Genomic DNA, 13,630 nt, shown 5'->3' with positions numbered 1-13,630 from the left:
TTTTGATCACTATAATATGGCAAATATATTTTAATAGATACACTTGTTACCATAATGAATTAGTTAGTCATGTATCTGAACAGCCTCCATTTTTCTTTTTAACAAATATGGTTTCACTTATAAGTGAGAGAGAGAGTGTGTGTGTATTTTAGGATGATGTTATGACTGTTATTTGTGGTAGAAACTCACTGTCTGGTAGAATCATGCATGTAAAATGCTACGATTGTTAGGGACATACTTACTCAAAATATTTAACAACTTTGTGCCTGTTATATAAGGTGGTTGATACATATTTGAACTGTGTTGGTTTAATGCGTATGTAAATATGCTGTTTAATTTTGGGGAAAGACATTTAAAGTTTATGAAAAGTAGTGTTTTTGAAGAGAGATGCATTGTTGTGATATTTTTCCAAGTAAATTTTCAGGTATAGAATGCTTTGCCCCTTAGTATATGAAACTGTCATATTTTGGATGTTATGACTCATCAGTGACATTATCCACATCCACTTATAAGTGAGTTAGTTATATTTCTAATTTTTCTTATATGTAAATAAAATTTTTTTAAGTGAAAATATCACCATTTACAAGATGACAGAGCATTTGGTTTTCAATAGTTTTTATGAAAGAGTTGAAATAGCTGGCATTGGGACTCAAGTATGCTCCATCTGAATTAATTTCTATCCTTTACAGACAATTAATTGCATGTAGCAGACACTATAACCAGTTCCCTGCTTTCAAAAAACCTTCTTACCAGAGGCTTTAAGGGTTGAAGGACGTATTTATAGTGACACATTACAGTCTTCTTTTTTTCCTGAGTCCATTTTGTGCTCTCAAAAGGAAAAGTTTTAGGATTTCTATAAGCATGGTTTGATGTGTGTCTTTTGAATCCCCTTATTGACTAATGTTGCTCTTTGGTATAGACAAAAATCGGGCCCTGCAGGCAGCCGAGCGCTTGCAAGCCAAGCTGCGCGAACGTGGGGATGTAGCCAATGAAGACAAACTGAACCTTCTAAAGTCAGTCTTGCAGAGCCCGCTCTTCAGTCAGATTCTGAACCTTCAGACTTCCGTGCAGCAGCTGAAAGAGCAGGTAGGACGTGACACACCTGAAGCAGGCTTTTGCTGCATGGCTTGGATCTTGTGAAAGTCTTGTGTTTTTCTGAAAGGCTGATTTTTGTATGTGTTAATGAATAGTTAATGAAGTCATTTAAACCTCCAAACAAGGCATTCACATTCACATTCACTGTGGCTTCCCCCCCTAGTTATTTTTGTAATGGTTGTTGCAGTATAGTGTAGATGATATGACATTGTGTTGAAAGCTGTGTGGATGCTGAAGAATGAGTCCCTACAGGAGAGGGCACGATAAAAATATGTTTAGGGTGATTGGCTGTAGACTTGGCTTCCATCATCACTAAGGCTCATTGTTCATGTGATCTTGCTCATTCAGATTCAGATATTCAGTACACTTAGAAGATTTCAGATAACCCTGGATTTGCATGGGTAATCGTGCATGTGAGGAAGGGAAATCACCTCTATTTTGACAGTAAAAGGAATAATTACATTGTCATCAGTTAGAGGAATTGAAATTCTCACTTCTTAAAAGAGTGTAAGTAGCAATTGCTCCCATGACAGCATCAGATGGTGATAAACATTAGAACTTCTAAATGTAACACAGTGTTTTTTTTCTGTAAAAATTATGAGCATTAAAAAGTCCTAGCATTTATATTAAAATTGAAACATATCACAACGACAGAATGAAAACTGGAGGCAGATGTTCTCTGAACTAACTTGATTTAATCACCATTTCTCAAGTTTTAAAAAAAATATCTTTAAAACAGTTGTTATCCTCACAAGGTTTGAAGTCAATGTAATTATGCCTTCAGTCCAAGATAGTTCTCATTCTAATGTTTTTAGCATTAATTGAATGGTTATGGATGACTTGCTAGCAAATATTCTCCTTTAAAAAGTGAAAAATGAAACTTGAAGACTAGTTTCATAATTCAGTGAAAGAACAGCTTCCGTTAAAAAAAAAAAACCAAAAATGTGCCAAATGCAAAAGGAACAAATAGTAGCTATAGAGAAGGGATTTGTTTAATGTCACGTAATTTCTTAATCTAGATATTTTGGTAGCCAGAAAAAATTAAGAATAATCTTTAATCAAGGATAATCTTTAAAAATATTTTTTCTCTAGTGAATTTCTGCTTAATGATTAAAAGTCATGATCATGAATTAAGAAAAAGAGATGTTTTGATATATGTAGTTGTGTTTGTCCCCTTAGCCAGTTATTGGTTGAAAAGCTTGGTTTTAGGTATCCATTTGCAGAATGGGTTGGCCAACTTTTGGAGAAACCCATATCCTGAATATACGTGTGATTATGATGTAGAAGATTGTTTTTTCATAGTGTGTGGAGAAGTTGAACACGTGTCTTCTCCCCTTATTGTATTATGTGAAAATATGATTGGAATGAGAAGAAAAGTTGAAACAGAAAGTTCTAGTAAATATGCTAGGGAATACCGCTAGTCCAGTGAGATAACTGGAAATATCCCTTCTGGCCAGCCTTGTGTAAGGGGAACAGCATTTGTACTTACCGGGTCTCCTGAAAGGAGGAGAGAGACAGGCCCGCTTGTTGTTGAACTGGTTAACCATTTCCAAATGGAAGGAGGGTATGGGCTCTGAAACTGTTTGGGTCCCACGTGATTCACCTGAAACCTCCTTGGAAATCTATTGAACATAATATTATTGAGCCTCATAGTCTGTGACTAAGTACAGTCTGATCTTATTTTTGTATTAATGATAGACGCTGTTATAGTTCAAGACTAAGTAAATTGTAAGGTTTGTGAATTCTGTAGGCATGTCTTACATGCCTTCGGACTTTTGGCTCGTAGGTCACGTCTTCAAAGGGCCCAAGGAAACCAGCTGGCCCACACCCTGCTTATTACAACAGCTTGGAGAAGTTGAGTGACTTGTTTATGAGGGTTGAGCCAGAACTGGAACTTGGTTTTCTTGGTTTCCAAGGCATAGCCTTTTCTCTTTTCTCGTTCTGCAGCCTGTCTTACATCTTCTTTCTTTTTTTCCCAAGGGTGGAAACTTGGTTCCTATTTGCCAAGAATTTCATTGTGGTCAAAACCATTGGTAACTTCTTCACAGTTTTCCTGATTCTTCACTTCAGTCTCCATTCTGACTAATTCAATCTCATTTGTTTGTTGAACCAGTTTTTTTTTATGACTAAAATTTCAAAAACTTATATTTTCTGTTTTAAAGTTTAAATATAAATATTCTAGACTTTATCATGTTAGAATTGAATTTTCTATGTAGTTTACCACCTGCTAATAATTAATATTTATAATTTAATATTTTATTAATGCACCTAAGGGGTGAAATTTGTTTTGTCCTTTTAAACCAATAGCTACACAAATCTGATCAATGGCCACCTTTTATTTATTACCTTATGCCTAAATTATCTTTTTAGATGTATAATTTTATATGCACGATAGGTGCAAGTTACTGTCTCCATCTTTTTTAGTATTACCAGAAGATTTGACCCCTCCAGTTTTCCTCGCCATCATTCCCCTGTCTCTTAGAAAGCAAAAGGAGTGACTAATTGAAAAGCCCGAGGTATATGCAGCACGTTGGAGAGCATGATCATATTGTTGCATTAATGACAGATGCTGACATGCCATGTTGAATTAAGCCTACTATTTTTTTCCCTCAGATCCTTCTCGTTACTTCTATTCAATAATGTTTAATTTTTCCAATTTGCTTCTTCAGTATTAAGACTGCCCTTAGAAATCAAACTGTTTCCCTTTGGCAAATTAAACACTTGACAGGTGTGTAACTGAGAGGGCACAAAAGCCATGCCCTGAAGGGATGTGCTATTTAAATATTGTCAAAAATATTAACAGGTCTGAGAGTATAATTGATGCCTCTGTTTCACTCTGCCACGCTGTGCATTGTTCTAACCGCCAGCTAAAAGGATGTGTGCTATTAAACCTGAATAATCTCTAATAGCTCCAGTTCATTTCCTATTGCATGATTCCTGTTTAAGTGACTGTGCGTCAATGATCTGTCAAATGCAAATTCTCAAGTAGTGTCCTCACTGTCACCTAGTCATCACAGCTAATAACTGCAGGGCTCAATGTGTATTCATGACAAAAATCCAGCTATTGTGGGGGAAATAAACACGTTAGCCGTTTAATAATAGAAACTTGTCAGCCATGAGGACATTGGATTTGCATATTTATTCTAGGACATTTCTCCAGTCCAGTATAGGTGGATGCTACTTTCCTGATTAATTAATTGGCTTGCCTTATGAATTGACCACAGGCACTAAATTAAGTGGCTCTTTACCCTGAGTCATCTATAGGAAAACTCTGAATTAAAATTAATTTCAATAGAAATTTAGGACTAATACTTAAAATTGATGTTGCTAAGATTGTTTTTAAAGCTATGGCAGCAGAGACCAATTCCAAGATTGAAGAAATGATGTGGATAATTTAAGTTACAAAAGCTGCTGATACGGGAAACAAGGCTTGGGCACAGAATATTCTGGAGGTTTCTGCTTGCCAGTGATTTCAACCTTTTGGAGTGTGACATGCTATTATTTTGTTGCTGCTCTTGTTGTTTGATATTTACAGGCTCCTGTTTCATTCATCTTTCTCCCAGAAAAGTGTTGGCTTATATACATATCATCTAGGTACATAATGTATATATACATAAATTTAAGCCAGATTTTTCTGAGTTTTTCTTTGGAAATTTTATGATATTTCATGAAATAATTGGAGAGATGCTGACTTAATATAGATCAGGTTGGAAATCACTGTTCAGTGTTCTTTGGAGTAATTAGATCCATCTTTGTCATTTTTATTTTTGAAATATGGTCTTCAGGGTATAAAATTTTGCTTTTGTATTTCTGTGTTTCTAAGTTTTACCTGTTCACATTTCAAAAAGAATTTGACACAACTTCTGATGGCAAAACATATTAGCTAATGGGTGACTCAAAGGTACATCTAAACAAAGACCAAATAGAAATATCAGAGAACTGGATATTCCAATGACCTTGGGGTGTGAAATTTGAATATATCATTTAATTTCTACTTCCCAGGAGCAAAAGCAAAAGCAAAAGACCTAGAGGGTTATATATTGCTCACTGTGAGATGTCGTTCACTGAGCCACATTTTCTGCAATGGGAGGTTTATCTCTAGAAAGGTCATAATCTTTTATTAATAAAATCAATAAAAATACAATGAATAAATAAGTTGGAGTTTCTCACTATCTAGAGGGGACAATAGAACATATATTTATTTTATGTAATTAAATAGAAAAGCAAGAAGGTGAGTGGTATAAGAGGAACGAATTACTAATTTTGACTAGAAGAAAACTTTACATTGGAAGTAACATGTAAGATGAGTCTTGAAAAATGAGTAGGAATTTTCTGCATAGATGGGGGAAATTATTTTGGGTTGCGGGAACAGTGTTTACAAGAGTATAGAGCACTTCTTCTCAGCTGGGGATGCTTTTACATCTCCTTCCCCAGGAGACATTGGCGATGTCGCGAGACATTATTTGTTTATTTATTTATTGCTGAGGAAGATTTGCACTGAGCTAACATCCGTTGCCAGTCTTCCTCATTTTTTCCTTGAGGCCACTTGAGATAACCACTCGGCCATGGGGCTGGTGCCTAGAGACATTTTTGATTGTTGCAGCTTGGGGATGGGGGGCATACTACTGGTATGTAATGGTAGGGTCCAGGGATGCTGCTAAACATCATTGCACAGCACAGCCCCCTGAAACAAAGAATTATTGGGTTTATAATGTGTGTAATGCTGTGGTTGAGTCTGGTACAGATCTGTGTTATCAGAGCAATAAGATATGTGTGGGCTATTGGCAAGAGAGGAAACTTTGGAGCCAGAAATTTATTAAGGTAAGGTTTTTGTTTTTTGGGTTTGTTTTTTATCATCATTGTTCTTTTGCATTCAACTTTCTGTGTCAAACTTTATTCTATCAAGTCGAAATTGTGTCAACTTTGCTTTCTGACCATTCTATTAAATACAGTATTTTAACCATTTTATTTCTCCACATTTTAAAAATTGTAGTAAAAAACACATAAAGGGTTTTAATGACATTTTGATAGATAAGACCTTCAATTATAATTGTAAAATACATGAATGGTCCTTGAAAGCAATGCTGCTTTCATCTTTCTAAGAATGAAATATGCTAAGAATACACACTAAGAGTACAGCATCACATCCTCATTTAGTGATGGGTTTTCTGCCCAAGGGTACATGAGGTAATGTACCCTGTGTATTTTTTTTTGTTTTCTGATCCTCTGTCTTAAAACAGGAGTAAAATTTAGAGAACCTAGAGTTAGTGTGTATTTCGGAGTCACTTTCAAATATCTGCTGTAGGCAGGGGTGTTGGATGGAACGCCACCGTCCTGCCGTGTGTCTGAGGAGTTGCTGTTCTGTAGGTACATATTTGTAAGACAGCTAAATCTAGTTCATGGGCTAAGCGCTGAGGTGTGCTGCCTCTAAGCAGTGGCATCAGCAGCTCTGTTAATTCCTTACATTTATATTTTTTTGGGTTGATGGAAAAGTTGCAAATTTTGATAATTGAGCATTTTCTTGCTCTGTTTTGACTTTGGCAGTTAATTAGAAAGATGCTACTTTGTATGGTTCATGGCAAAGAGCAGAAATGCCTGTGTTTCTTCAGCTTTATTTTATTACTTATATAAATGACAAAAACATAACCCCTCTCTCTGTGGTTTCTGATTTAAGAGTGAAATGAAGGGAATTCTTCTGCAGGCTTGCTGTCAGAAAAGGGGAAGTGACTACCGTCTCCCAAAATGCCTCGCGTAAATTATGACTTGGTGTCTATGGAGAGAGGGAGTACAGGGAGAAAGAAAATATGCCTTGACCCCATTAACAGGAATTATCTAAAAACTGAATGGCATTCTTCCCAGTTGATGTTGCTCGTGAAAATGAAAAAATATTTTTCTTACGCCTGAAGTGGTTTTCCTTTTATGAGAGTATGGCAGCCGCCTAACAGGAAAGTATCTATTTCTTTGAGACTTTAATGTACGTTATCTAGGAGACGTTAAAAGAGAAGGAGTGACTCTTATGTTTTTACATTTACCATAAAGTTTATTTACTGTAGGAATTTCAAATACTTTATTTTTGGTACAATAACAGCTTTTAAATGTTTGTTCTTTTAACTAAAAGTTTGTAAATATAGAGCCTTTGAAGGGACCAAAATTCTTGTTTTATCCTGGGCAAGAAGGCACTGTTCAAGCTTTTTATACAGTGCTGGATTAAAATGCAACACCATCTTGCTATTGGGTATGCATGTGTGTCTAAAACAGCAAATGGTGCTAATTGTATGGTGTTTTTTTGTGACACAGTTAAATGGTCTTTGGAGAAGAGGGAAAAATGTGCAGTTTACTGGGTATAACCTAAATGAGTCTTTTAACCCAAGAATTTAAGAACAATAGAGGTTGATTTACGTTTGAAGCTGTGGCACCAACAACAGCAATTACATTTAGGAAGCCCTTGTCTGCTGTGGGCTCTGTCTCATTTAACCAGTCCATCAGCTCCATGAAGTGGGTTTTATCCCTGTTTTGTCCATTGAGGAAATTTGGGCTCAGAGAGGTTGTGTAACTTCATTTGGATCACACAATTATTCATTCATAGATTTAGGAGAAGAATGTAAGTCTCTCTGACCCCGAAGCTATTGCTCTTTTTACTTTTAATTTACACTGTTTCTAAACCCTTAGTTCTGTAATATAAAGGAACAAATAAGTTGGAAAAAACAGTCAATAGCATTCCTTAAGAGAAATGAACTTAAACTAAACATCTTGTAAACTCAAATTCATTATGATTTGCCATTTCCCTTAAATTCTCCCCCAAATTTTAATCAGAGGGCCTTCTTTTTTTTTCTTTATTTTTGAGGAGGATTAGCCCTGAGCTAATATCTGCTGCCAGTCCTCTCTTTTTTTGCTGAGGGAGATTGGCCTGAGCTAACGTCTGTGCCCATCCTCCTCTACTGTATATGTGGGAGGCCTGCCACAACATGGCTTGATAATCATTGTGTATGTCCATGCCCAGGATCCAAACCCTTGAACTCCAGGCCTCCAAAGTGGAGTGCGTGAACTTAACCGCTACAGCCCCTCAGAGGGCCTTTTTAATATAAACCAGAACTTTCATTTTGCTTTTATTTATAACTATGCTAGATTTTAAAGTAGATGAACTGGATAAAGATAATAGTGGAATAGAGAGGAATATGGCAAAGTAACATCAGTCTTCTTGTGTCCGTTTCCATATATTTATACTCGTTGGTAAGGTTTTGCTGTATTTTTATTTTTCTCTGAGCAGACTGTGAACAGTGAATCAGTTGTATTTGCCTTTTGGAAATGTGGGACTGATAGAAAAAACACTGCAAAAATTCTAACATGTTGTTTGTCTAAGTTTTCAATTTCTAAATTTATATTTGTCTTGGCATTTAAAATAGATTACTTAATTTTGATACTTTTGCCCCTTTGATGTAGAAAATTTAAGCATACTTTGATGATAATATTATTTTTGGTCAAGCTACATTGTTTAAATTTTTCCCTTCGAAGTTTTGCTCAGAAAGCACAGAAGTGTTGAGCTTTAAATAAAGAAAAGACATTCTGCAAATACACATCAACACACATGCCTAGCCTGTGGTGTATATGCTGCGCTCCACTTGCCATTTGTTCTTAACGAGCAGAAAAGGAATTTCAGAATTAATTGAGTTTAGGTTTTTTGGGAGTCCATTTACTACTTTTGGGATAAAATCCATTCCATATTCATCTTTGAATACCTTGTACCTAACATGGTACTTTACTCAAACTCAGGAATGATTGTTTGATTAATGAACATGTGAGTATTCAGAACTGTTGTACATTAATAATTGTCTGTCCTTGCAGGGGAACTAATTTTTGACGTAAATAAATCAGCCAAATAACTGAAGGCACTTTGAAGACCTTTCACTTTTCTCTTCGTAACCAAAAGATGCACTGCTCATCATCATCATCATCACAGCAGTTAACATGTATTAAATTTTTCCTGGGTGCCAGGAGCTATTCCATGTGTAGTTACCTATGTCATCATTACAACAATACTATAAAGTAGATAATAATATTTTCCTTATTTTACAAGTAGGGAAATAGAGGCACAGAGAGGGTAAGTGGTGGAGCTAGTATTTAAATGTAGGCCAACTGACTGAGCTCTGTCGTGTTTTGTTCCACTGTCCTCTTAAACAGAGTAATGAACATAATTTAAGGATTTCCTGGTGATTTGAGGTTTTCGTTATGATCATCTGAGCTCAAATGCTGGGAGTGTGGTGTCATAGAATTTGGAGACACACACAATCCAGATTTGAATTCTGGCACTGATATTTACTAGAAGATGATCTTAAACAAGAGTTTATTTATATTTATCAGAAGATATATATATATATATATACACATCTTCACTGAGCCTCCTTTTTTCCTTCCTTTAGTTCTGAAATGGGAACTAAATAACATGGATCTAAAAACTCTAAGGCATAAGCCCAGTGCTTACCAAGCACTTAGTAAATATTAGTTATTAGTTCTCTTCTTATTGCTTCCTCCTCCTATTAAAATTTAACGTTCTAAGGCAATGGTTCTCAAACATTTTGGTCTCAAGACCCCATTACACTCTTAAAAATTTCTAAGGACCTCAAAGAGGTTTTGTTTTGTTTTGTTTTATCCATCAGTGTTTATTAGGTTAGAAATTAAAATTGAGAAATATTTAAGTATTTATTTAAAAATAACAGTAGTAAACCCATTACATTTAAAAATTAGTGAGAAGAGTGGCATTGTTTTACATTTTTGCACGTCTCTTTAATGTAGCTTAACAGAGGAAAACTGGATTCTCATATCTGCTTCTGCATTTGATGTGTTTGGATTTGTTGTTTTAGTTGCCATATATGAAGAAAATTTGGCCTCATGCAGATTTATAGCTAGGAAAGGAGGAATATAGCCTTTTTGTGGATATCCTTTGATAGTGCACCAAAATCATTGCTAGTTTCTTAGAGGTTAGTTACAATGTGGAATCTGAAACCAGATGAATGAATATTTTGTCTTCTATTATAGTAAAATCTAACTGGTGCTTTATTTGTTTTTTTACCTATGCATAATCTTGTATTACATTGGTCATCTGGAAAATGGAAAATTTGAAAAAAGAAGTTACATTTCACATTTCCTTATGTAATATCAAAAATTACACTTGCTAATATCACTTCTGATCTTATCAACAGAGTCTTTAAATTATGGAAGGGTGTCAGGCTCAGGGTGGCAGATAACAAGTTTTCCAGAATTCTAATTTTCACTTGAAAGCTCAAATTTTACTATTGGCAACAAGTACTGTCAGTTGTTTTTTCTGAAGTGACAGGCTTACTTTGTTTATTTTTAAGAAATTGTCTGCCATATACCCAAGTCTGTATAACCATTTTTTGATTTTCAGTCATTTTTTTCAAGTAATATGGTGCTTATGAAAAGTACAGCTAGTTCAGCTTGCAGCTCAAACCATAGTGCTTTTCGCCTAGTCGACAGTTGTATTTTTTATACAGCAGAAGTGCTTTATGTTTACTTCTTATTTTGAAACACAGAATATAAAAGATGTACACTCAAGAGTCAAGATTGAATAAAATTAATAATTTTTACTACTTCAGCAAGAACTTTAAGTGATTCAAAGGTAGGGAAATATAGACTATTGCTTTTGTTGACAAGAGCTGAAAACAATTTGTTGTCTTTTTTTTTTCAGCCTACCACAGATACCTCTCCCCCAATAATAATAACAAAAAGTAAAGATATTATCAAAAAAGATCAAACAGGTATGAAAAAGAAACCATTGTTTCTGAAATTAGTGGAATCTAATTGGAATCTCAGTGGAAACTCGGGATAGGTTAAAGAATCCTGTTGTATTTTACTTCATTGTAGAATCGAACTTTTTTTTAATGGTAAACTTAAAATTTCTTTTATAACAATAAGGAAAAAGTTTAAAACAGACTGTTACTGTTTTAAATTCAAGTTATTTTCCAATTTTTACCCAAGTCTTCATATATATTTTTGGAAATTTGGTCGGGGGGTTGTGCAGAATCTGAATCTTTTCACATAAGAGTATTTCTAAAGATTTTAGTGAAGTTTAGACCTTCTTTAAAAAACAAGTTTATAAAATATACGTAGAGAACTCTGCATTATGCTACCTGAGCCCAACGTTTTAGTGTGGTACGCCTGTGGATTGATTCTAATAAAGATCTTTTATGATGTAATTTTAACAATGAATAAAATTTTCATACAGGGAGCTTTGAAAAGTAGAACATTATAAAATAGCATAACCTGCTATATGACCATTCACGTAAGTTGACAACGTTGTATAAAGATAGAAAGTTTACAGTTCTGTGCTTGATCTTGTCATTTAATAAACTATAGCAATAGGCGTTGCTTTGGGTAGATTATTGATCATCCATGTATGCCTTTCTAAATATCAAAAGGGAGATGACAAGAGTCTTACATACTCTTTAATTCATTTACTTCTTACTGTTCTTTCTCTTCCATCTTGAGTTTCCTGGTTGGTAGTTTATCTTTTTTATTAGCACAGGGGAATTTTAAGACAACTATTCCACTGAAACTTTTATAGTTGTGTCTACTTAGAGGCAGGTGCAGAAAATTTGCATTTCGATTACTCAGAATAACTCCTTAAACGTTCTTGGGTTAAGGAATTATTTTCTAAATTCAGTATCTTTATCTTTTTAACTTATCAGCCAATGATAGTCAAGGCCTACTTTAAGAATATTTTCAAATGATAATGTGGGTTCTAGACCACAATCTGCTTTGCTATTCAAGACTTCATAGCTATGAAAAGAAGGGTATTCCGTGTCAGTAGGTGGGTGAACTAAGCTTGGTGGAGTAATTTTATAGGATATCTAATGTATTAGTGATTGTGGAAAGCGTTTTGTCTATTTAATTACCATCTCATCACTTAGAGCAAAATGTCTTAGACGTTTAAGATGCTTTTATAAGTATTTGAATGAATGAAAAGAAGGTCTCATAGAAAATGTAAAATTATGTTTATTCCATCTGAAAATGTTTTTCCTTCTTTTATAACTTGCTGCACCATTTTGTATCTTGTTTAGTTCAGGACCTCTGAGCTACTTTATGTCCAAAATAGTCTCGTCACATTAAGCTAATCCCCTTTGAACATGCAACTCAATTTCTTTAATTAGCTTTAAAAATAAGGATCATTAAATCAGAGTGCCACCATCAATTACTGTGCAAGGGTTTGCCTGTTCAATAATGCATCAGAGTTGTGCTGTAATCAGTATTTCACTGAAAGATTTATGGAAAAGGAGGCCTCCCTTGGTTCCAAACTTGAAATGCAGTTCTATTATGTATAAAAAAATTTTCCTGTGATTGCTACCATTTTAGGTGCTGTATTTCATTGAATACTCTCAGCATCCTATCCATCTTTGCATTTCATATTTGGGATCAGTTCCAGAGAGTGTTTTACAGCATTTTTGTAAATTCGTAAGAAAATAAGCAGTTTTCTTGCTCTGCAAGGAGACAAGGTGCAGATTAAAAAAACAGTCTGCATTTCTGTGAGGTGCACCTGTTATGGCAGATTCCCCAGAGAGTGCCTTATTTTTTATTTCTCATTATGTTAGGGAGTAAAAAACAAACAAAAAATTGGGAAATTGAACTAGGAATATATGTTTTAAATTTGTTTAAAATCTACCAAAACTAGAGTTACAAAAGCAGTGGTCATTTTTCTTGCTTAATTCAAGATAATATATATTTTAGCTTTTAAAAGATAGAAATATAATATCCATCAAATGTACCTAAATGTTTGGGTCATTTTATTCTCATTGCTATACTGTGCATTCAGAATAAGTTAAAATAACAGGACCACAAAACAGGTTTTGATAATCTATATAAAGTGCTTTAGGAAATTCAGTTTGATCCTAAGCAATCATTTTTGTAGACAATTACACAAGTACTTCTGGAAAGATTGATGTTAGCCGTTAAAATAGAGCTATAATACTAACTTCCTTTTCAGTGAACATCCCAGAAGAGAGGGAGAAAACATAAGAAGTCAGCATTTCAATATTTTGTAGCAGATTTAGTTAAGTGAATCTACATATTTGAAAATATTCTATTTGGTAAGCCTAAATTATTAAAGTTAATTATTAAAGTTAATTATTAAAGTTAAAAAACTGTGTAATTTTGAAATCTCACAATTATATCAGCCTTGTACAAAGGTGTGTCAGAATACTTTAAAGTATAAGTTAACAAAATTTTTTTTCTTGTAATTTAGTGTTTGATTAAATGATTACAAGTTTTAGAAAGTCATAATCTTTGAGGAAGAAAAATCTAAATGTGCTATGGAGGTTAAAACATATTCGCTAAGGATTCATCTTGCCTTGAGCACTTGTTAAAGGATTCATTCTGGGAATGGGAATCAGTTACTTGAATCCATATCAAGCCTGGAGAGGGTCATCCATCACAGTAAAAGACTAAGCGTCAGCTTCAGATAGCCGGTTTCTATATTCTCATCCATTTAAGATGAATGCCTGGTAATTGAACTTTAAATTCAGAG

The 13,630-nt window shown here is 34.4% G+C and overlaps 1 protein-coding gene across 10 annotated transcripts in view; it reads left to right on the top strand.

Moving 5' to 3' along the window:
• Window positions 1-13,630, top strand: part of MPDZ (multiple PDZ domain crumbs cell polarity complex component) — a 155,182-nt gene that overhangs the window by 26,200 nt on the left and 115,352 nt on the right. For all 10 annotated transcript variants that reach the window (XM_070496083.1, XM_070496081.1, XM_044756487.2 and 7 more), the window contains one exon: window positions 920-1,086. In XM_070496083.1, coding sequence (XP_070352184.1) covers window positions 920-1,086 — 167 coding nt within the window. The remainder of the gene's footprint in view (window positions 1-919; window positions 1,087-13,630) is intronic.

The sequence above is a fragment of the Equus asinus genome, chromosome 23 (assembly GCF_041296235.1).
Source record: "Equus asinus isolate D_3611 breed Donkey chromosome 23, EquAss-T2T_v2, whole genome shotgun sequence".
NCBI lineage: Eukaryota > Metazoa > Chordata > Mammalia > Perissodactyla > Equidae > Equus > Equus asinus.
Note: the sequence above shows the minus strand (reverse complement) of the source record. Positions and strands in the feature narration are given on the sequence as shown.